Genomic DNA, 24,877 nt, shown 5'->3' with positions numbered 1-24,877 from the left:
GGAACCCAGGATACCACTACTTCTGATAGATGCTTTGGAGATAAAAACCTAGCTGTAACTAGTTTATCTATTTAATATTAATGCTGTGTTTAAGATATAAAGCATCAAAGAAATGTGACTTGCTGGTGTTAATCACAACAGCTTTGTTACGAATATACATATTCTAGTATTCATAAAATAATCACTTGAATCGTACATTAGAAACTGTGTCTGGTTCTAATAATGGGTATTGTTGAATCCAAAGTTTTGCAGAACCAGTAAGTAACATCACCTTAAAGTAGAAAAATGTCCTGTTTGTTGGTTGAATGTGTTCTGCTCATTGATTTATAGCTTCCATTTAGCTTCCAATTATTAAAAGCAGATAAGTGTTTTGGAATGTATTTAAGCATGTGCTTTACTTCAGTTGTGCTTACTGACGTCAGGGGACCCAAAGCAGATGCGTGTGTGCTTTCAGGGATGCTTTCTTGAAACAAGGAGAGAGGAAAAGAGGGCGAAGCCTCCCCTTCCCTTTTCAGCTTTCCTCTTTTCATGTGTGAGTAACATATTGTGTGGCTGATTTTGTTTAAATTCAGGGATGGCAAACAACCACATTCTGTGAAAACTTCCTACTTCTTCCCATCCTTCTTTATGGTTTGTTTTTTCCTTCTTGTTATTGATATTTGGTAACCTGCAGAGACAAAGTGATGTGAAACTCGGAGGTCTTTACAGAGGAATTTGTTCTAGTAGTGTTTGTATAAAGCCCTGTGGTCCCACTAAAGCCTCCAGATCCTTTTCTTGGTTTGCTTTTCTAAACACAGCCTTAGCAGGGGGGCTGTGGGGAGAGAGGGAGCAGGGAGATGGGTAGGAGAATCTCCCTGCTCATGACAGTTCATTGAATTGCCTCTTTATACTAAAATAGCCTTCCTGAAGCCTGGTTTAATCTTTTATAGCTCTCATCAAATATACAGATGCTTGTTGGTAAATTACAAGTCTGTGAACCCAGTAATCCTGCTGGTTCTTCTGAATCAAGTGTGCTTATTGTTCAGCTGAATTTGATCCGGACGTTTAAATGGCAGTAGCTCTCATTATCTACTTTAAATTTAAATAACTCTACAAAGCAAGAGTGTATACAAAATAAAACTGTATGTACAGACTCCACGTTTTTAAAGGGAAAGAAATCAATAGTAGTTTTGTTTGGGGATTTTCTTTTTCTTTTTTTAACAGTGAAGCATTTCCTGACTTGTTTGCAACAGTGAGGCAGGATGTTTGTTGAATTCACATGTATATGTAACAGTTAGGTGGCTATCCCTGCTTCGCCAGCTACTCAGTGTTGTGACAGACCAAACAACTACTAAATGACAGCCCTGACAATAATTTTGCTTGTTTCTGGGGAGAGCATAAAGACCTTTCCACCACCTAGGTTTAAGGGTGGTTTGCATTGTGTCAAAAATATTCTGTGCCTTCTAAAGGTGAGGAGAAGATGATTTTGTAAATAGCCATTCAACATCAACAGCTGAACGGCACATCTTTTTCTTTCCATCAAAGTTTGTGTTATGCAAATAGGGTTATGTTCACCCTCATTATAAAGTCTAGTGCTGATCTGAGATTTCAAACCCAGTCTTCTGTGTCCAAATATGTCGACATAAACTCCTTATGAAGCCATGTAAACTTGATCAGGATTCTCTTCTAATAGAGAATTTGTATTACAAAATACATCTGTTCCCAATAGTTTTAAGAAATGGCTTGTGGCAAGTAAAGCAATAGCTTGCTTGGAAAATAGTACCAGGAAAATATCTAGCATATTTTTACCACTTTTCCTCCTTTTAGATATATACTCTGTTAAAGAGAAGGATCAGCAGTCCATCAATAGCACATAAATTAAGAAGTCCCTTGGTGGCTGACTTAGTAATCTAAGTAGTATGTATCGGCTAAAAGAGAACTGGAAAGTAGTGCGTACATTTACTATGTAGCTGACTTGCTCTAAGGTTGTCAGGCAGTGCTTATTTATAAATCTTGCTAACTGAAAAAAAGTCCTGATAAGATTACCCTGACATGACAAATGCCAGCTATAAATAGATTTTTGACTTCCTGCTCATCTCTTGTTGCTCCTGCCGTTCGTACTCCACTCCGGTGTAACAGACTGCTGGGGCAGTGCAGCTTCCCCCAGGTGAAGGTCAGCTCTTGATATATTTTTGATCATCATGTAACGTTTTCCTGTTAGTATGTGGTCCCCATTTTAACCTCTTTGCAGATTCCCCCGATTATCCCAAATCACTTTCACATGGAGCTGAGGTTAAGCTTTATTTCTCTTGGCTTGTCCCTTCTGTAGCAGACACTTCCTCTTCACTTTGAAAGGACAAAGCGATGTTCAGCTGCCTGGGCCTGCGCCCAGCATTTGATTTATACATTATTTAATTTCCTTTAGAAAATTGGAAGCAGAACTTTAGGAGTGGAAGTCAGTCCGTTTCATTTGTTTAAGGATCTTTTAGGGCTAATATAATCATCGATAGTAGATGTCAGCGTGATTAGGGTGACTTAAGGTAAAGCAAAGAAAATTGAATACCAGAGGAAATTCATTCCTAGTGGAGAGGGTGCCAAGGTTTATTGCTGTGCACAACATCTGTGGGTTATGAATTAATGAAAATGGAAAATTATCGGGTTTGAATGACATGTTGAACACACACACACACACACACATCCCTGTGCTGCACAGCAGGCTGGGGTAAGAAAGATTTGCACCCTTTGTGTTACAATTGCAATCGATTCTTGGACTGCGGTGCTCTCTGGAACTTAATTCAACCAAGTAACTAATTCTGCAGAAATTCTTCAGTTAGTCCGGAGGTTTTCATTTGGGCTGACTCTGCATTCACTTCTGCAATTAGGTCTGCACATGCTGGGAAGTGGCTGCCAAGACAATTTGAGAATTTCTCATGCAGTAGAGTCAGGAAATTAAAAATTAACTCTGGAAAGGACATCATCTAATATTTGGCAGCGTGGTTTGAGTACTGTGTCCACTGAGAGGTGGAAGGTCTTCCTCTTACCAAAAAAAAAAAAAAGTATGAGGGTTGAAATATGTCTTCCATGGGATTTTGAATGATCCACAGCTGAGGGAGATACCAGGAGGGGAGAGGCCTGTGGCATACATCTGCTTATGGATATATTATGACTTACTTGTGGCCTTTAATTTAGCAAAATAGCATTTAACGATGTTGAGTGAGAGTCCCACGTTGTTCGGGGCTCTGTGGTGCTGTGGTTGCTGTTCCTGACCTGATTATGTGAGAGGAAAAAAGACTTCAATGCTGGAGTGTCGCTGTGACTCTACAGCCATTACGAAGTCTCTCCAAGTTGCAGTGTTTGGTTTGCAAGTCACTACCTCACGTGCTAATTAGGAGATGCACATTGCAGCATGAGCTTTCTAATTACAGCTATGTTTTACAACCTGTGCTTCCTGATGCAGCTTCCGAACACAGATGAAGCGCTTTGTATGTACTCTTTTTGGCTAAAACAAGCGCCTTCACAAATTTGGGCCGATGAGGTCAATAACGGTTGTGTGGTGTTGCACAAATGAAAGGAAACAATGAAATCCAGCTTCCTCATGACATTTCATGCGTTTAAAACTTGCTCATACCATACAAAGTAAACAATTGATATCGCAAAGTCTTCCAGTTACTGTGAAAAGTATTAGATTTGGTATCAATAAGAACATCTGATCTTTACAGTGCTGAATAATTACAAAGCAGAGAGAAAACAGCATTTGGTTTTTGGTTCAGAATGGAACCCAGTGGTTCTGTGGTAGCATCCTGTGTGTGCTGTCTTCATTCCTTTGATCATCTTTTACTGTGTTTGGAGAGGGGCTAAAACACTTGCTGGCTGTCCCAGTCCTAGTGTTTCTCCATCTAACGTAAAATGAGTAAATGTAATACAGTAGAAGGCGTATGCTTTCTCCTGCACATAGGCAATTTCTGAGAAATATTAGCCCCTTGTCAAGAGGTGAGTTCCTGAGGACAATAATAGTTGTAGAAATCTGCACTAAGAAGACAGAGCAGCACTAAAAACAGCATCAGCATTGCCCACCAATTAAGGTGTCCTTTATTTTCTGTCTCTTCCACTCATGGCCACTTGGCACATGCTCTTGGATGCTGTCATCCTTAGTATCCTCCTTCATGCTTCTGTGCCGTGCAGAATGGACTGCTGGTGATTTCTGAACCTGCTATGTGAATGGCACTGAGGAGAACAGTTGTGCTTTATTGTGTAATCATAGAACCTGGCTGCACAATTCAGAGCAGTAAAATATTTATGGAAATTCATGAGAATACACACATGTGCTGCAGGCTCTGTCGAGAGGACTGCATCCACAGCACTGCAGGTAAGAAAAGCAGATGATCTTCTCCTGTTTGGTTTTTTTTTTCTTATTTTCGCCTTCTTCCCTTCTGCCGAGGGCCCTCCCAGCCCAAGGGTCCTATCTGTCTTTAGTGTTGCTCTCCATAATAGTTGTTCTTTTCATCTTTCTTTCCTCCTTTCTCTTTGTAGCTGTTTGGACAAAGACAGCTGATAAAATCCCTTTCTCTAGTGATGGAAACTGAGGGGAGCAGAATCTTTTCTCTGGCAGAGTTTATGCTCTGGTAGGTGAACCAGCCACAGAGCAAGAGGTGCAGTCCTACAGGAAACCTCTCAATAACTTCAGTTTGTAACTGTCCCTTGAACATGGCACCTTGGGACCACTTCAGTTGCACAGGCCAGTCCTCCTGCCGGTTGCAGTAACATTTCTTATGGACTTTTGAGGGTTTTTTTGACCTGTGGTCCTTAGTTCTGTTGTAGTCAAGCTTTCTCAGCTGGATCTGTGGCATCCTCTACTGTGCTACAGTAGCTCATTCCCTCCTCCCTTATCTCAGCTTCTGTCGGGGTGTTAGATGCTATCCTGGCAAATCTTCCTGGTGCCAGGAAAGGTGAGAGACACCTGGCATTCTCTCAGTGACTGTGAAAATGAATACTGTATGCGCAGTGCCTACAGACAGCCTTCCTCAAATGTTAAGCACCTACCTAACAGGTGTGATCACTCTCCCCTCAGTCGTCCTGGAAAAGGTAGGTGCCTCTCTGCAGGGCTTGGGTGGCCTGAGGGGACTCCTGGGGGCTTGCGGATTGGTTCCTCTTGTGCAGAGGGCCCAGAGCTGCCCTGCTTTGATGCAAGCACCAAGGGCAAGTGCTTAAAGTGGAGAATGTTGGGTCCACAGCGCTGTGGCTTAGGACAGGAAACGTCTCGGAGCTCTACGGGGATCCTCGTGGGTTAATACTATCAAGCATAATTTTCGTAAGTGTCTGGCCTTAAACTTTTTGTGTGTCATGGTAGTCTGCAACTTCTTAAAAGTTCAAATGCTGTTAACATTAAAAAGCAAGCTGCTTACAGCCTGCAGGACAGGGGAGGAGATTCCTCTGCTTACTTCTATGACTGTTTGCAAAAATGTTGAGGGTGAATTTTGAACCTAAAACATCTTTGTTAAGTGAACAGAAATGCAAATGACCCATTTTCTAAGTCTTCATAGTGCTGGAAATTTGCATTACATTGTCTTGAGTAGATGAGGAAGGAGGGGGAGAAAACCCAAGAGACCAAGATGGTTTTCACAATGCCATGGCACAAACTGAGAAGGAGTTTACAAGTATGAAAGAGAAGAAATGGAGAAATTTGTTAAATTAGATGGAGTAGTAGATCTGGTTATCCAGAACACCGAAGTGACTTTCAGACATGACATGGATTCAGTTTTCTCAGCTGCTGGAAGGCACTCAAATGAGAAGTTTTTACGTTAACAATGCAAAAGCAGATGCCTTGTTAATCTGGTCCCTGAAAACTTTTCACTGAAGGCAATTGACAGCTCTGACTTGCAGGTTCTTACATTTCAGTATTTGATCTCATGCTCCCTCATGCTCTTGTTTGGCTCATTCCCAGAGGGATGGGTGCCCACTATGCTGGTGACAAGCTGCCCCACTTGTGAGGGAGCTGATACTTTGGGATGGTGCTGTGAATCCCTCACGATTTGCACTGGGTGATTCAATACACTGGGTAATTATAGACCAGAAGCAGTGGGTCACATCATTATGGACTATGCTCAGTAGGCACAATAGGGATACACCTGGGATGGACTGTTCAAAGCTTTAATTGAAAGGACAAGTGGTTAGCAGAGACGCTGTTATTGACAGTAGAATTGTATTAATTGTTTTATGACAGAATAACTCAACATAATGTTGGGTTTTTAAAGCATGCAAATCTTAAAACCAGTGGATTGAGGGGTGTTGAGTCAGAACACTGAGATCCTTATGAGAAACATGGGGCCTGCCTACCTGAAAGGGCCACTCGCAAGGCAGCCTGCACCACTGAATGTGTCTCTATACATACCAGGCATATACTTCTCTTAATTAGCTGCATTTTCTGTTGGATTTCGAATTGGCAGATGAGTGAAAGAAGTTGCACAAGTGAAAGCATTTGTATGTAGGTTCAGTATGTTTCTAAGCATTATTTAACCCACTTTCTGCTGCAGTCTCATCCTCTCACTGCCTCCAGAGCCTTCTCCCTTGCCTGCTTTCTTGCTTGTACCCTGAGTGCGACAGTTCAGGGTGCTAAGGAAGTAAAAACTACTATCTTCTGTGATGCTGGATTAGGTTTCTGCTGTTTAGCACTTGAACGGGCTCATCAAGGGGCCAGACCAAAAACAGGTGGTGACCAAGTGCGTCACTGGTTTAGACTCACTGTTGAGACTGACGCTGTCCTGTCTGTCTTGCTGCTATTTTATTGACTTCCTATTCCATTAAAATATACCCCTCACATAAATCCTGAAGTTAAATATTGGTCCACTGCTTTTCTTTTTTCATATATTTCTATCATTCATTGGGTTTTCTTCTTGTTATAATTACCTATTTTCTTGTACAAGCAAAACTTGCGTTACAACTTACTTAAGATTTTTTACCAGCCTTTTTGCTTCCTCCTTAAGAAGTAATAACTGAACATGGAGGCATGTAGTTATGGCCAACAGCGTTTCTTTCTAGGTCTGACTGTCTTCCCAGCCATACTCTTACTCTCTGGAATACAGGCATGCAGTAACCCTCCTCCCTGATTTTCATGGGAAACACGAGTAGCTGGGTGCCACGGGAAGCTCCAAGAGGTAAACTTAGAAACAGTTAGAAATTGCTCTAGCATTCTGCCAAGGAAATAGATACTCCACGGGAGACATCTCGCATCTTCCAGGAACTAACAATCCAATAAACGTAAAAGCAAGAGAGATTCCATTAAGGACTTTTATTCATCTTGCAGTCTAAAGGCCCTATGCAACACACGTCTTTTTTCACTCCCTGCCTCAACTCCGGATGTGTATGTGTAGGTAAATAGCCATATAGAGACCAAGAAAGTATACATTCCTCTTATGTTCATAGGCGATTCTCCCCTTCTCCTCTGCTCTCATGAGACCTCACATGGAGTACTGCGTGTCGTTCTGGAGTCCTCAGCACAGGAAGGACATGGATCTGTCAGAGCAGGTCCAGAGGAGGCCACAGAGATGATCAGAGGGCTGGAGGACCTGCCATACAAGGACAGACCGAGAGAGTTGGCGTTGTTTAGCCTGGAGAAGAGAAGGCTCTGGGGAGACCTTACAGCAGCTTTACAGCACTTAAAGGTGGCCTACAGGAAAGCTGGAGTGGGGCTCTTTATCGGGGAATGCAGGGGACAGGACAAGGGGTTTAAGCTGAAAGAGGGCAGATTTAGATTAGGTGTTAGGAAGAAATGTTTTCCTGTGAGGGTGGTGAGGCACTGGCACAGGTTGCCCAGAAAAGTTGTGGCTGCCCCATCCCTGGAGGTGTTCAAGGCCAGGTTGGATGAGGCTTGGAGCAACCTGATCCAGTGGGAGGTGTCCTTGCCCATGGCAGAGGGCTGGAACAGGATGATCTTTAACATCCCTTCCAACCCAAACCAATCTATGTTTAATGGTTCTATCATTAGAACGATGTCCTGGTTTTCTTTGTAGAAAAGCAAAACAAAAGAAAAATTACAAACAGACTTGGCAGATTCTACCTAATGAAACCTATTATAGTGTAGGTATTAAGTAGATGCTGCATTTGCTTGCCTCAAAATCTGAAAAGAAAACGGAGAGATACGAGGTTTTGCAATACCTTCAGCATATTCCATATTTCTTGCACTGAAAAATAATTCATGCCTTTGCTTCCCACACCAGTAATTCCTTTCTCAAGTTTAACCCGGGCCTTAGACTCCTATCAAAACAAAGCAAATAAAAACATTTCTGCCAAAGGAATTGGGAGAGGTGCCCTCCCTTCCCTAAAAATATTTATTTTTTTCGTCAATAGAGCACAGCCAGTCTAGAACTGTCTTTCAACTCCTTTCAGCTCCAGCAGCATTTCTATTACATTATATCACCATTTAAAGATTGCTAGAGCCCTAAGCTTTTGAATCTAGTCAGCAAAAAGGAAAGCAAAAATGTCTTTTTTTCATGGGTTTATCTAAACACTTCCTGATTTGGATGTTGCATAGCAGGTTAATAGCAACTGTGTTTGTAGTTACCTATAGATGAGATATCATAATGCAGTACAATAAAAGCGATCAAACTCAGTGAAAGGTAATGGCCAGAAAGTCTACAAATCTTCTGGAGTCCCAGTGTTTCTATCAGTTTGAGTAGAAAGCATGTAAATCGTAGAATCATTGAATCACAGAATAATAGAATGGTTTGGGTTGGAAGGAACCTCAAAGCCCATCCGGTTCCAACCCCCTGCCATGGGCAGGGACACCTCCCATTGGACCAGGTTGCTCCAAGCCCCATCCAACCTGGTCTTGAACACCTCCAGGGATGGAGCAGCCACAGTTTCCCTGGGCAATTCTTGTTCTGCATTCCCTGTTAAAGAACCCCTCTCTGTCTTTTTTGTCACTCCCCCTTTAAGTGCCATAAGACTGCTGTAAGGTCTCCCTCACAGCCTTTTCTGCTCCAGCTGAAAAATCCCAACTCCAGAACTGAACATTGTCTCACCAGAGGAGACTAGAGGGGCAGAGTCACCTCCCTCAACTTGCTGGTCACACTTCTTTTGATGCAGCCCGGGATGTTCTCCTAGTTTGAAATTTTTAGTTGCATACTTGCTAGCAGCATCCAGCAAGCTCTGTGTACAGGTCCTCTGTAGTAACAGCATAGTATGAGTGAGAACACTGTATTCTGATAATTAATTTTAATTAAAATGAGCGAGTGCGTGCGCACACACACACGTACGTATAGAAAGACTCTGTTTTTCTAGTGGCTTGGCTTCCTTTTCCTCATTGAAGGGAAGAAGTTAAACTTTCTCATTAAATGTTTATATAAAAATGAAATAATTCTGAGGTTAACCAGAAATGCAGCTTAATCTTGTATAGAAACATGTGTGTGAGGTTGCTCTTTTTTTTTTTTTGGTTGCACAAATATAGCTGAAACTTGAAGTTGGCAGAGAGTGCTATTTAAAAATATTTAGTCTCAGCATGTAAAAACTCGTTTTGTTACGGAATTCCTTTGTGAAAGGTGTAGCTATGCCATGTCTCTGCCAAAGTGATGGGAGCCATATTGACAGAGTCTGGAAAATAGCTGCATTTTGGGCTTGTAGTTACAAAAGTTAAATTGGAATTTACATGTTTTATATATTGCTTGGAAGGATACCACATCTAGTAATATTTTTTAAGAGAGGGGAAAGAAGAAAAAAGAAAGCTTTTGCAGATGGAGTCAAAGTTTTGTTCTGTTAGAACACGTCGGGATGAGCAGAGGTATGTGTGATGACACTTAGCATGTACCACTGAAGGCTCTGGTTTATTCTCTTTAGCTGTCATCATGTGCTATAGTTACGATACATATGCTTAATTTTGGCTACATGCTTCATCTTTGCCTTCTCTTCTCTGGATGTGTTTAAGTTTTATGGCATAATATGAGCTACTGATACATGTGATGCTGTCTGCTGCCCAAGCACAACTTATGCTCAGGTTTTGGTACTGTAAGAGCCATTAAACACAGCATTTTGTGGTCACTGCTGTCTCATTAATCATGGCCACGATGCCATTGTCCCACAAGAGCAACTGATGAGTTGTCTGGCTCAGCCCCTGGCCAACATGCCAGGCTCTGTGGTGCCAGGTGACCACAGCCGGTGGATGGGGTGAATTGGAAGCCTGTTTGAGACTGGGAGGAGAAGACACAGGGACTTGGTCTCTGCTGCCACCCCCAAGGGAGCTGTGGCCACCATGAAAAGAGCTGAGTGGGAACCATCATCCCAATCAGACCAGATGTATTCAGGGGGCACGACCACTTCAAGTCCCTGTGCAACACCTCGGGTAAGCTGTGGACACCCACATGCATGGACACTTGCACATCAATCTGCCAAATCACACAAATAAGCAAACTGTAGGTTAAATCGTGAAGATTTGGGCCAGTCTGTTCTAAGCTAAGGTCACTTACAGACATTAGGAAAGAAGCTGATTTTGTTCAATTACATTTCCTTAACAATTTCTCGTAAATAAATCAAGAATAGCAGAGATTATTTGCTCAGCCTGTTGGACCAGAGACATGAGATACACACAATACCTATCCTTTTTATTTAAGAATTGCAGAGATGCTGCTTCATCAGGACAGACCTGTTTTAAAGTAGTCTACCCAATGCTTGCTCATACTGACTGTCTTTTTAATAAACAATGCAGAAAGAAGTCTATCTTTTTATTAAAAATGATATTTAATTATAGCATGTTGTTGCAGAGGACGGCTGCAATGTGAACAGGAACTCATCTGTTTCAAGGCAGCCTTTGTGAATGTAGAACCATATAGACGTAGAGGCTTTAACTTGAGGAAACCTACTAACATTTTAAAACATAGTTGCTTACAGATTAGCGAAGCCTCTGTCTCACTGAGTGTGTCCTGTGAATGCCTTGCACACTTTAGATAGGAAAGTTTTATAGAATGGCCATCCTATATTAAGTAAATTAACTCCAAACCTCTGGTTGTCAGTACAGTACACGAACCTGAGGAATGAAAAGCATTAAGCCAATATACTTTATCATCTTCTGGTTAGAATAGGTTATTTTCAATATGTAAAATGCCCAAATGTCTTATGCATCCTATTTAAATCTAGAGATCATAGAACTGAGAGGAAGGATGAGATACACATCATAGGGCAATTCTTTAGTGTTTGTGCTATCTTAAAAGAGTCTTTTTATCTTTAAAAGTAGTTTGTTGTACAAAAGCATTATCGAGGATACATCTCCCTAGCCCAGCCAGCATCATGCTGCGGTACCTGACCTAGTTCAGCCAGCCGGCCACGTGCATCGGGAGCAGTGCAAGGATGCTAAAACAGGGGAAGTAAGCAGGAGATGTCATAAGGGGGTCCTTCAGTGCCCTGCTGCTGGAGGAAGAAGCGCTTGCTGTGCTTCCCACCCCTTCCATGCTGACTGGTGCTTCTCAGCCTATCTCAATACCCCAGCAGCAAGCTTCATTTTTTTTTTTTTTTCTGGATTAGTTTACTGTTGGTCTGGTGCATTGAATCGGTTAATGAAAGGGCCAGCTTAGCGCGGGAGCCAGCACAAGAGGGGCTGGGAGCCTTCAGCCAGCAGTGGGTGGTGTCTGCACAAAGGAGAAGGGGAAGAGGGGCTGCAATGTGTCCCACACTTTGAGCAGGAGTGACCCCCTGGAGGTGGCAAAAACCGAGAGATATTTACCTCTCTGAGGTATTTACCATCTCTACCCAGCACTGCACTTCTACAAAGCCCTTGCAGGAAGTTGTGCGCTGCGGGAGATACACTGAATTGAGATATTTATGTCCATTTTAGCACACAGTCAGCAACCTTTCCCTTTTAGCCTCTACCTATGGTGTGTCTTCTCATTTGTTTTCTTTTCTTGCCTTGCAAAGGCCTCCATGCCCACCTCTTCTGAATCAGGTGGTGGCCCAGCCTGGGTTCTGAGAGCTTCTCAACTTCCCCAGTTTTGTTGGAATAAGGCCTTTGCTCTCCGTAGAGCACCTTCTGATGCCGGGTTAAGAGGAGCTGCCTGACGTGGGTAGGAATTTACCCTGGTGAGACACAGATGTCCTGACCTGGCAGTTATTCATGTCTCTTTAAAATGCCACGTATGAACCTTAACAGAGGGGGAAAAGCAAACTCCCCAAACCTATACACAGTCTTCTTTGACGCCGCCTGGCAGGCGCGCACCGCACGGGCGCACAGGCTCGCAGGTAGTCCTCATCCAGGAAGCGCCACCATTGGCGCTATTCACAAACCCCAGGGTACTATTCTGTTTCCAGGCTCCTAATCCCTCTTACACACAATCCCTTACAACTTTAACTGGCGGGGTGGAGGAACAAGTTAAAAAGGAAGGAAAAAGGGAAAATGAAACACAATGTACAGCCAGCTAGTGGCTGCCAGTTACTGCGCACACAATCGGCACCAGCTGCAGCCCAATTAAACCCGACATTCACAGGTGTTCCCAGCAGAGCCTGCACTAACAAAACCACTTTCTTGAAAATACCTAAGGCTTTAACACAGAAGCTCATTTCTTTTTTAAACCAAGATTCTTTAAAGCTATTTAGAGTATACTTTAAATACAAAGAAGCTGAAAAGGACTTTCAGTCTGCTGGAAAGAGTTGGTGCTTAATGCCAGAGTGGGGGAGAATCAACCAAACTGAATCAGCCAGTTGTAACCATTGCTTTTGGGTAAAAGATGGGTTATGCTGAAAGCTGTTTATTCAGGGAATAGTAACTGGTACTGGGCATTTTATTGTTGCTGGGAGTGAAACGGGGAGGGAGCGACTAGGTGTAAATCCATTTTTTTGGGGGGACTCATCATTGTTTGCACCACAGCTGTGTGTTTGCGTGTGGTGCTTTGTTTATTAATGATCAGTGCGCATGTGTGTGGTTCAGATAGCAAATTTTATCCTAGGTGGAAAGAACTAACTCCATACGGTCACTGTCTAGACTTCAGAGTAGGATTCTAAATTTGTTTTCTGATCTTAATACACTCATTGAGATGATAAATCAGTCCTTTAAAAAAATGAATATAATCTGGTTTTAATACATGAATTCAAAGACTAATGCATAGGTCAGGAATTTGCTCTCATTCCATCCAAAATGCAAATAGTGTTTGTTAAACTTTCATTTATAATTATATTACTACTCAAACTAAGGTATATACTCATAGACTCAATAGTATTCAACCACACCTGGCTGGCAATTCATCTCTGCAATAACACCCCACACCTCAGTACTTATTGCTTAATTACCTGCTGCTGTTTAATCACTGTTCATTTTGACAATCTCTTAATGTCTTCATTACTGCTTCCAATGCTGAAAGCTACTCTACATTCACATGCAGTCAAGAATACCTATTTTGTCCTTCAATACATTGAGCTACAATTTTGCCTTCAGGACAGGACTAGGACGTTATTCCTAATTCCTCACAAGACACAGAGATCCAAAAGACTGCACTCTTTTGTTTTGTTTTGTTTTATACTCAAAAAGGTAACAATGGAGATCCCTTGGATTTGTATTTGAAAATAATTGAGAATTGTCCTAAAAGTAGCAGATAGGTGATGTTGGTTCACAGCATTCATTTGTAGAGGCAGACAGAGGCTATTCATGCTGATAAATGCAACGAAGAGAAAAGAAAATCACCCAGACTTCAAATTTCGGAAGTATATGACCTAAATAAGATATTGTCACTCGGGAAACGATACTGTAAGCAGTGTGGGTAATTATCTGAAAAAAATAATCTCGGTGCTGATATGATGGCAAATGCAATAGTAGGAAAGGAACCACAAGCAACCCGGGCACACGGCTGTGCGGTGGTGTAGATCCCTCTGTGCTCTGCATGGCTTCAGCCACTCAACAGCAAGAGGACAGAGCAGAACTCGTGAAGATGACATGGCAGATGGGCTGAGAGATGGACGAGTTTTGCAGGAGCAGGGACGGAATCACAGAGGATGCTTCATCTTGCAAAGACTCAGCTGAGAGAGGATGAGATAAAACTCTGTAAAATCATCAGTGATACAGGGAAAGTAAATGGGAAACAACAGATGAGTCTTGTAACGCATGAAATAGGAGGCACTTGCTGAAATTACTGGGTTTAAGACAGCAAAAGTGCTTTGTTATACAATGCATGATTGGACTATGGCACTCATTAAAGGATGGGGTTGTGGAGTCCAAAAGAAGTGATTTAAGAAAGTAATTATATAAATTTGTAGAGGATAGGTCTGTTGCAAGGTTTTAGAAATGATAATCTAGATGCAGCCTCCGTGACTATATTACTACTTGTGTTTGCTTTCCATGAGTGATTTAGTTTTACTAGTTAGTGAGAATGCTTGTGAGGGCTTTTTTTTTTTTTTTAAGTTTGCATACTTGAACGAAGGAAAATAACCAGACTTGCCTTGTCCAATCTCTTACCTCAGAAACCTGATACTCTGGGTTAGCCAAGGAATGGAAACACCACCATGTGACTTCTGCAACCAGGCCTAATTTTTAAACATCCTGCCATAATGCCTGGTGTTAATTACTCAATAATATATAAAAGATTTAGTCACAAAAAATCCTGAGTGCAGACAGCAAAAGAGGATGATAATTCATGCCTTAAAATTCTTTTTCCCTAAAAGCAGCTTAAATGTTCTAGGGAAGCTAGCAAAATATATCACTTTTCTGGTGCTTCCTTGTGTCTAGTAATATTTGCTTATCGCAGGACTATTGCCCAGTCTTTAAGAATAAATGAAAACAAAAGAAATCCGTTAGATGTTAATTTTCATCGCTGTTACAATACACTTGGCAGAGCATAGAGAAAAAGTAAACACATGATCAGAAGCATCGGCTTATAGGCACATTCCTCTTAAGTCTATCGATGTAACAATGAAACGGGATGAAATAAGACTGGCAGTGGTGTTCCCTCTTTTTTGGATCTGCTACCTTGATGGTCTTACGTTCATCTTCTCCTTCAGTAAAATACATCGGCTTGTAACAAGTCAATGTCTTCTGCTGTAGTGATACCGTGCTTCACAATTTTCATGCTGCAGAGCAGCGATGGTCTCTGTGAGCAGAACAGGATGCCCCAAACCTGCTGTGTTGTGTTTTGGGTTTACTTCATTGCCCTTGAAAACCCTCAGAAGGTCTCTTCCTCTTAATTTTGTGGAAAATTTGCCCTTAGTGCAGTATTTATCAAGGGGAAATGGATCCTTCCCTCAAATCAACAGGTTTAGAGTCCAGGATGCTTGGGATCTCTTTTTCCATCAATAGTCTTCTCCCTTTTGAAACATTTCTAGGTTTGGTGTTAGGCAGGGATGGGGGTAAGTTTGATCTGGTGTGTGTTTTTTTCTTGAAGTAGCTTTATATTTGTTTTAGAGCTAAAGAAATAGTCATACTATCTACTTAAAGCAAAACGCGACCAGAAAGACCAGGATCCCACCGTTAACTTTCTAGATGATGTATTACTTATCACCGCGAGAAGCTGGTGCACTAAATCTCAGCTATTCTTCCACATTTCACTGTCTCTGAAGTCCTGAAAAGCATTAAAATGCATAACAGCAGTGTTTAGCTTCACTGCTCATTAGAGCAGCACAGAACTAATAGTAATATTGTTGTAACTTGACAAAGCCATCTAAATCCATGCATGTTTTCTTGTGAAAGCTTCCTAAACATGCTGCTAAATCCTCTAAAAAGCTACTAAACGGCTTTGGCAACCATTAGCACAGCATAAGCGGGGGAACTCTTTTCAGTAAGTGAACAAACAGAGAAAATATGCTGAATAGCTGGACAAATGTGTTTCAGCTGGCTCTTTCATTTACAGATATAAGGGAGCAGTCAATATCAATCACTGTTTTCCCTGTTGCACTGGAAATCACAATATCTCTTTTCATTCCACAAACTCTTTTCACCACGGTAATGTGTCTTTAGAGTGACACTGGCATCAGTCTGTTTCCGCTGTCTGAAGTCCAGAGAGCTTAAAAACACATTGCAGGGTATGAGACCTTAACCCTCCTTGCCTTCCACGCACCCCTCTCCTTCTAGCTTTCCTTTCTGGATTAATTGTTTTTAGTTCTTTCCCAGCATAAAGCTGAGAAAGAAAAGTGCCCGCGGAGCCTGGGAATATCTGTTCTTGTGCTTTAGGGACAAAAAATGTATCGCTGGTGGCTGGGGTTTTAATTTATCAGGTGTTGTAGAGAGTTTAACACAAGGCAATATGATTATTGAGTTAATTTGCAAGGTATTGTAATATGAAATGTAATGTTACTATGGTTTGAATTTCAAGCTATATCCTGCTTCTTGGCTGTCCTAATCACAAACTACCTCATTTATTAAGAAAAATAAAAGAATTTGAAAGACTCTGTCCTGGTGAGTATCTGGTGTTTGGCACATGTTGATATTCTTATATTTCCTTTCTTTCAAGTAATATATTTATAATAATGCTGTGTTGGGTTTTTTTTATTGTTCCCTTGTAGATAACAGCAGTCTGTCGGGAAGCAGCCCTGCTAGCTCTTCAGGAAGACATAGATGCCAAAGTTATCATGGGACGGCACTTTCGATCTGCACTGACTGTCGTGACCCCAAGGATTCCTGATTCGTTAATCCAGTTTTATGCAGATTATCAGCAGCGAAGTGGACTGCACACGCTTTGAAAGGCGAATTAATACATATCCCCATTCACGTTGTGAACAGCGAATTCCCTTTGTAAAGCTGTCAAAAGCTAAAGAATTTTGTATTGTAAGGAGGTGGAGTGTCTGAAGTTAACTGAAGTGCAGGATTGTTGTAATAAATGCCCACGTGGAAGTTTGAAGTGTAATAAATATCATGTAAGACTTTATACGTTACAATTTCAGTGGTATAATATGCATTTTATAGGTAGTAAGGTTGCTGATTTATCTGAGTGCATCGAAAAACAGTTATCAAGTTCTGAATTGTTGGTGGACTCGTTGCCCTAAACAGAGTAGCAAAAAGTGTCATTGCTCTCTTCGTTTGTTTCTGCGTCACCACAGTTTAATCCTGGGGACCATCCCAGTGAGATGCAGACCTGGAGAGTGGCCTCGCTACAAAAAATGCTGAAAATTATTCTGAATCTTTTGATTTATGATCTCCTGAAAAGCTGCCGAACAGGCTTGCCAAGCATAGAGCTTTCCACGATAAAGCTAAGGTATCCTGATTAATTACAGTGAAACATTTATCTTCAGTCTTAAACAAGTCCTTTTTACACATACTAGGAAGAAAGCACCTCCGAAATTGTACATCCGTTGGCTAACCTGGAACCCCTGCCAGGTGTCAGCAAAACATTTTTGCTGTGGTTTGTTTGTTTCTGTCAAAATAAATAGGAATTTAAAGCTGGCCGCTTAAAATCCTAATGAATCCTAATTAATTGATAAGAAAATCTTTGCAAAAATTGTTATAAATGACCTCAAAATAGTTCAGGGATATAAAATCTTTCCAGCTTATTTCTTTGTTATATTGTCTGTTGAAAGGAAGACAGGTCCTTACGGGTTCTGCTCTTGCACTCAGTGTGAAAGTTAAGCAAACTCATTTTCATCAAGACTGCATTCGAAACTACTTTATCCTTCTTTTCTAAACTCTTTATACTCCAACTTGAATCTCAGGATGTGAACCATTTATCATAAGCATTACATTTTTGATGTTTCCAAAAATTAAATACCGTACTATAATCTCCTGGCACTTTCCCCCAGCATGTGATCCTGAAGGGAAGAAAGAGAAACCATAGTTTTTACTGCCAATAACAAAGTCTGTCTGTAGTTTTGGGTCCTAAAAATAACACTATGTGGTGCTTCAGATGAGTGGCAACACTAGATCGCCATTCCTTGGGAAGTGCTCAGATCTCTTGGGAATATGCACTAAGGCGTTGTGTCTGAACTGAGAAACTAAGAGAGAAGCAGGTGGGAGCTGGCTACCGTTTCTGCACATGGACTTCTGTTTCCGTCAAAGGGATATTTGCACACTAAATTTTAGGACATTAGAAGAGAACGTTGGTCCATGTCATCCACGTGGTACTAAATCTTTTGATACATACCTACATGCCTGAAGTGATATTAAATGTAGGAAACTCTCTATCACTGGATTTGTGGAACTTGATTTTTTTTTTTTAAAAAAAAATGCTCTTTAAAAAAATAAGTTCTGACAAATTTATGAAGTCCCTGGAGTGTTTATGTTGTTCCCAAATATTCTGTTTGGAAAACTTGGTTAATCTGATGCCACTTGAAATCTTACTGCATCCCAAACCACAGATGAATTCAGATTAAAAGAAAGGTGTGATGATTCGTCTTCTGGTTCCTAATGGCAAATCGCTGTTATTGTGGACTAGCAACTTGAAACCTTCTTATCAGAACTATGGAAAATAATCAAATATTCAGTTTTGGTCAAAGCATGTTGTCCTTTTATGAGCCAGTCTGGTGAGTGCTTTTGCAAACCTCAGCCTCTCATTGGAACTTACTGATGAGGGCACTGTAGGACAGACCACTTCAAAAGTATCTTCCTCTTGCCTGTCATTTAAATGAGTGCTTTTTAATTCAGAGCTGAACTTTTCACAGCGTGTTTTACTGAACACATTGTGCCTTGGCACTGAATCAGATTGCTTCCAGTGCGAGGCCATAGGAGCCTGAACACCTCTACACTTCAGAGTTAATCAAAGATAGAAGCGTTCTCTCTTCTGCTGGGTTGATCACATTTTTTTGTTGCTTGGATGTTTCTGTGAGATTTAATTTTAATAAAATGATAGAGCCTCTGTGGACAGAAAAGAACACATCTGAGAACATCTCTCTCATCCTCTCTTTAACTGCTGAAGTGGTTCCTGGACTCATTTCTTTATGTTCTGTAGGAATACAGTCTTATTCCTGCCTCCCGTTATCTTTTGGAGCAAGTTTTTGGCCCCAATACTGCCTGAGTTGCAGAATCGTTAACATTAAATCAGCTTCTCAATATTTCAGGCACATTTTGTTGAAATACAAAGTCTAACTTTTTCCTCCAACAACAGCGTCTTGCAAAATGGCATTAAAATATCTTTTGAAAGGTTTGCCAAAATTGACCAGGAGGATATTTACGATCAAAATGCGAAAATGCCTTCACTTAACTTGACAGAAAAGTTCTGTCCTGTGTTTTCCCTGATGCATAAATCAGGTTTTTTTCACTGCAAGTACAGTGTACAATTCATAATCCTGGAAAAAGAATGAAGTTTGTTGTGGATAATTTTCCTACAGCCTTTAAATGAGAAGAGGACATAAGGTTTACTGAGTTTAAGTGTGAGGGCAAACACTGGGGACAGAATAAAGGTAATTTTTAAAGATGTTTACTCAAAATCTTCTAACTTAGGTGTTGCAACAGCTGGGGGTTGCTTCAGGAAAACCCCCAGCACAGATCAGTTGATAAAGACAGACGCGCTGGAGCCTGTCCGCCACAGGCCCTGGGATGGAGTGAGACAAGAACTTTAACAAAGATTGCGGGCTTGATCGCGGGTACTTATTGTTGAATGGCAGGAAATTGTCGTTAAGTGAGGCAGAAGACCCTTTTGTATTAGCCAATACTGAGCTCGCTTTTTGTAATATGTATGAGCCTAAATTAGCCGTAACTGGTATAAATATAAGTTAGCTGCACAATAAAGACGACATTTGCTTGCATCAAGCTGCGTCCCGTCTCTTAATCGCGGCAAATTGGTGCCCCGTGTGAGGAAGGCTGATAACCACCTATCTGTGTGGCAGGCCGCGAGTCCCTCGGAACTTTGAATGAGCTGCTGAAAGGAAGCAGGATCCTGGCCAGGAACAATCCCTCTGGAGAATTGAGGTGAGCCGTGGGAAAGATGGGGAATCAGATGTCTTCCCCCGAAAGAGACGTATATGAACTCATGAAAGCCCTTCTTAAGAAACAAGGTAAAAATATTTCTGGGCATGATCTTAAAGTAATACTTAAATGGGTACAGGAAAAGATACCCACCGTAACCGCATCTACTATATTTACGCGGGAACTCTGGGATGAAGTAGGGTTAAAACTGTGGGATGCAGCAACCACAGGGAATGCTGAAGCACAGCGTATGCTCCCGTGGTGGAGGAGTATTTTTGAGACTTTAAAAGTACAAGAAAAGAGCCCCCGAGACAAGGTGAAAGGGGAGGAGGACTTTCCAATTATCCCTCCGTTATCACTAGTAAAGGATGGACCCTCCGTGGTACCAGAACTGTGCGCCGCTGGCTGTCCTCCTGAGGAGGATCCCTTTGATCCAGGACCTTTCCGAAGGCCTGGATCGTCCAAAAGGAATCTGCCGCCCGACATCATAAGCCTTTGGAGAGATAAAGACGGAACAGGGCTGCACAAAATAATAGCGAGGAATCAGAGGAGGTAGAAGATGGCGTGGCTGAGGAAACACCAGATCTCCGCTGGAAATCAGTTAGTTATGAAGCGATAAAAGAAATTTGAAAGGCTGTAAAAAGAAAGTATTGACTGTTTCGTCACCAAGCTGCCCACCGCCTCAGCGCTCGAAAAAGCCACCGGCTCCATCGTATACATGAATAATTCACAGCCGTCATAGGATAGTCCTCTGCCACGAAAATGCTCTACCAACCAAAGACTACTACCTGTTAAACAATTGATACAAACCTTATTTTATAATATATGTGCATATTTTAAGTGTTGTATGTGTTCGGTACCGTGTATAGTTTAAATATTCATACCATCGTGCTCTTCTTATTGACTGGTCGTAAACAATATTGTATAGGTATATTAATCCAGCTCTCAAAAGAGTGGTTCGCTGTGTGTGTATGCGTGTGTGTGTTTAAAGCGCTTTAAATGTTTGTAAGACTTGCAATTTGGGTTTTGGTTATATTGACACTCTGTTTTGATTAATCTTAAAAATGCAACTCTGAGACCTTTCAATCTCAAACGTCCACTAAGCCGGCAAACAGGTAGATTTACCTGGGACCTTTGAAGTGAAAGGCTGCAGAGGACAAGATTTTAAAATACATAGCTGTGTGTGAGTCTCCCCCCCCATACTCCTGATTTTGTTTGAAAGTCAAGGTTTTTTTGTTTTGTTTCAGCTTGGGAGTCCTTATCTCTCTCTAGGGGAGTAACAATTTATGAAGAACACTCTGCATTCCAGTGTCACTTATCAGATCAGCAACTGCTGGGTCCTAGTGCAGACAACTGTAAAGGGAATTTTAGCCAGATACTAATGAAGACATGATTTAAGAGTCCAAAAGGAGTATCCTCTGAGAGTAAAAACTGCAAAGGAATAGAAAAGTTAATACATTTGCACCCTTGAGAATTCCCATACAGGTAAAAACAGATAAAAGAAGCCAGGGGGTAAACTGTTAACATTAAAGAACCAAGGAAACCAGCAACCCAGCATGCAGCGGAGACGTGTGACAACAGTAAATGCTCCTGCTTGGATCTTCTCCACAGCCTCTTCAATAATAAGGGATTGAAGGTTTCGCTGTAAGCTTTTGGTCTTATTGGTAACGGGTTTGAGTGCTTGGTTAGTGGGTCATTCGAGTGTCGCTTTGCAGGGTCTTTTTGTGTAGCCTGGTGTTATTAATTCTGCTTTTACTGGACAAATACAAGTTATGGTATATATTCCTTTCCCACCTGTGTACATCACCCAAAGCAGTTGTGTTACTCAATTAATACCATTTCTAAGATTGTGGTAGAGAAAATAGGCCTTCAGGTCGCACCTGGGGGAATTCAAACCTGGAAGTGTTTTGGGTGGAAAGTTTTGAATGCCACAATTGAACCCCTGCAAGGCAAATTACAAATAGTAGTTAAAACAATTTACAAAAGCTCCAAGGAACAATCAATCGAGTTAAACCTTCTTTGGGTATAACTAATGCAGAACTAAGTCCATTATTTGATCTTCTTAAGGGAGGACATGGCTTTAACAGCACCTCTTACTTTTAAGAGTGATGCACAACAAACTTTGAACAAAATTGGAAAAGCCATTACTCAGAGAAAAGCTCATAGACGACTTGATGGTCAGGCATTTGGTCTAACAGCACAATTAGTACCTTTTAAAAGTAAAGCTCCTCAAACTGAAAAGAAAAAAAAAAAAAAGGGAGAAATGTTACCTCCTAGTGAAAGAATTGCAAAGGCGACTTATGTGTTGAACTTTTGAACTTTTTACATTTAACTGGAAATAGAACTAGTCTTCCTATTGTAATCCTTCACTGATCGCTAGAGTCAGGACTGAATAACCAGGACCAGCAAGATATCAAGGTACTATACAAAGACTGGGACTCAGGCGAATGGGAAGGACCTGTTGAGCTAAAAATGACAGGAAGAGGTTATGTTTTGTTTGTCATTACAGACAGCGGTCCAAGATAGGTTCCAGCGAAATAGGTCAGTAATAATGGATGCTTGTGTAATGTATAACTGTACCTATAAAATCACTCAAAAAGGTCAGAATGTAAATGCTAGTTTACCTGTGCATAGAAACGAAACAGCTTTGTATAGTCATATCTTTCCTAAAGTATCACGTTCTTTTTCTTTTCCAGTTGCTTTGCATGTAGAAAATTTTTGTCTGATTAATGGAGTTAAAGTGTGCAGAGGAATATTGTCAAAATTTAATTGCAGGCTATGTAGCCTTGGATAGCTTACGTTACTAACTCCCAATCTCACTATGATTTATAACAAGAAACGAAGTAAACAAAATAAACGATCTATCCATCAATTTGGGGCTGACTGTGAGAGTACAGTCACCTTTCTGGGAACCTGGAGAAACTGTAGCTGCCTCAGCATTAGCTCCTGGGGTAGCAACTGCAGCAGCCTTGACAAAGCTGGCAAATTTGGGATGTTGGTTGAGTAAGCAGACTAAAGCTACTTCAATGGCTTTGACTGGCTTGTTAGCGGATGTTAATAGTGTTAGGCATGTTACGTTACAAAATAGAGTTGCAAGAGATTTTTGCTTTTAGCACAGGGACATGGTTGTGAGGATTTTGAAGGTATGTGTTGGCATGAATCTTTCCGACCACTCGGAATCTATTCATGCGAGCATTCAACAGCTTAAGACTGGAGTCTCCAAATTACAACAGAGTGATAGTTGGGACTGGTTAGATAAACTCTTTGAAGGATGGGGACTTTCAGGGTGGTTGAGAAGCCTTGTAAAAATGGTCGTGTATGCTTTAGGTGTTTTTGTCTTGTTATTACTTTTATTGCCATGTTTATTACAATGTTTGCAAAGGTTGGTAGCGCGATCTATGAAAAAGATTCCTGTTGTGCAACAGGAAGGGGGAGATGTTGCAACAGCTGGGGGTTGCTTCAGGAAAACCCCCAGCACAGATCAGTTGATAAAGACAGACGCGCTGGAGCCTGTCCGCCACAGGCCCTGGGATGGAGTGAGACAAGAACTTTAACAAAGATTGCGGGCTTGATCGCGGGTACTTATTGTTGAATGGCAGGAAATTGTCGTTAAGTGAGGCAGAAGACCCTTTTGTATTAGCCAATACTGAGCTCGCTTTTTGTAATATGTATGAGCCTAAATTAGCCGTAACTGGTATAAATATAAGTTAGCTGCACAATAAAGACGACATTTGCTTGCATCAAGCTGCGTCCCGTCTCTTAATCGCGGCACTTAGGCATGTCATCCTTTTCAAAACTGGTGTCCTCAAAGTTGTTTTTTTCTGGTTTGTATATTCTGGCTCTTTCTTTTTAGTTTCTTTACTCGTATTAAATGTCAAAGTGTGGTTCTTCAGAAACTGCGCATGTGACAAACATAATGCTGCTATAACTCAGGATCAGTAGATTCTTACCATGGGAAGGCTCTCTGTGGATGATGTCTCTCTAAGAACCAGGCATCAAACACTGTGCTGATGGCTTATGGAGAGGGGCGAAGACAAAGCTGACCTGTAAAACCTGGTGTTTTGCCCTATAATAAGCTGAAGTTAACTGGTGGACACAAGTTCATGGGCAGGAAGACTATCCCTCCTCATTGTGACAGGCAAGTGTCAGGTCTGTGGAAGAGATGACACTTAAGGCTTTCGGTTGTATCTGTCCTTCCCAGAGAAAGCAATTGATTGGGTGGGTGAAATGGTATTAACCAGTACTAGGAAAGCAAATATCCAGTGGTTCTGGTAGCTCAATATCTAGTGCTAGCCAGGAGAGAACTTGGAAGGAATTGCACTTGGAAGATGAAGAGTCACACGTGTGCCTGGAAGGCAGGCACCCACTGTCAAAACCTTGGCAAAAGCGCCTGACAGAATTAGTTAAAAGCAGGCATGAAGAACGTGCGTTGCTTTCTGTGATCACAAAGTTGGGACAAAACTGATTGTGCCTCCTTCACGCTTCTGTGCTTTGGGATTACTAACATACTAATGGACTCAGGGATGTGGGAAGTGGCTTGCAGTGGGAGCTGTGTACAAACTGGCCTGCACCCTGACCTGTTCACAACATGTGTGATGAGGACATCGCACATCGTTCAGACTGGATATCAGGAAAAAATTTTTCACAGCAAGGGTCATTGGGCACTGGCAGAGGCTGCCCAGGGAGGGGGGGAGTCACCTTCCCTGGAGGTATTTAAAAGACTAGGGACGTGGTTTAGTAGCAGGTAGGAATGGTTGTACTCGATGATCCAAGAGGTCTTTTCCAACCTGGTGATTCCAACCCTTTGACATGAAAGAAAATACTGTGGGTGAACTAATGCATGCAAGTTAATAAAGAGCTTTTCCTTGGGAGTAAGTGCAAGAGGCATGCAGAACGGCAATTGTAGTTGGGCATGTTTTGAATGGCAAGTTAACATCTGGAAGACAAACATTTCATCTGAAACCTACTCCTAAGCGTGGGGCTTGTGTCTGCTCTTTCTGGAACTGCTACCTGTTCCTTTATTAATCTTTTCTGTAGGAAACTCAGCCATACGGTTTCTCCAGGGCTTTATATGTTCTGTGTTAAATCTTTTAAATGGTGTCATTCTTC

The 24,877-nt window shown here is 41.6% G+C and overlaps 1 protein-coding gene across 3 annotated transcripts in view; it reads left to right on the top strand.

Annotated features, from left to right (window-relative positions):
* Nucleotides 1-24,484, top strand: part of SPATA5 (spermatogenesis associated 5) — a 211,938-nt gene extending 187,454 nt beyond the window's left edge. For 2 of the 3 annotated variants that reach the window (XM_054065089.1, XM_054065090.1), the window contains exons 16-17: nucleotides 16,438-19,303; nucleotides 23,545-24,484. In XM_054065089.1, the coding sequence (XP_053921064.1) occupies nucleotides 16,438-16,614 (177 nt within the window). In that variant the 3' untranslated portion in view covers nucleotides 16,615-19,303; nucleotides 23,545-24,484. Of the gene's footprint in view, nucleotides 1-16,247; nucleotides 16,331-16,437; nucleotides 19,304-23,544 lie in introns of those variants that run through there. The other variant, XM_054065091.1, reaches the window with a different exon arrangement.
* The last annotated feature ends 393 nt before the right edge of the window (nucleotides 24,485-24,877 follow it).

This window comes from Cuculus canorus, chromosome 4 (assembly GCF_017976375.1).
Source record: "Cuculus canorus isolate bCucCan1 chromosome 4, bCucCan1.pri, whole genome shotgun sequence".
Taxonomy (NCBI): domain Eukaryota; kingdom Metazoa; phylum Chordata; class Aves; order Cuculiformes; family Cuculidae; genus Cuculus; species Cuculus canorus.
This window is presented reverse-complemented; position numbering and strand designations above follow the sequence as displayed.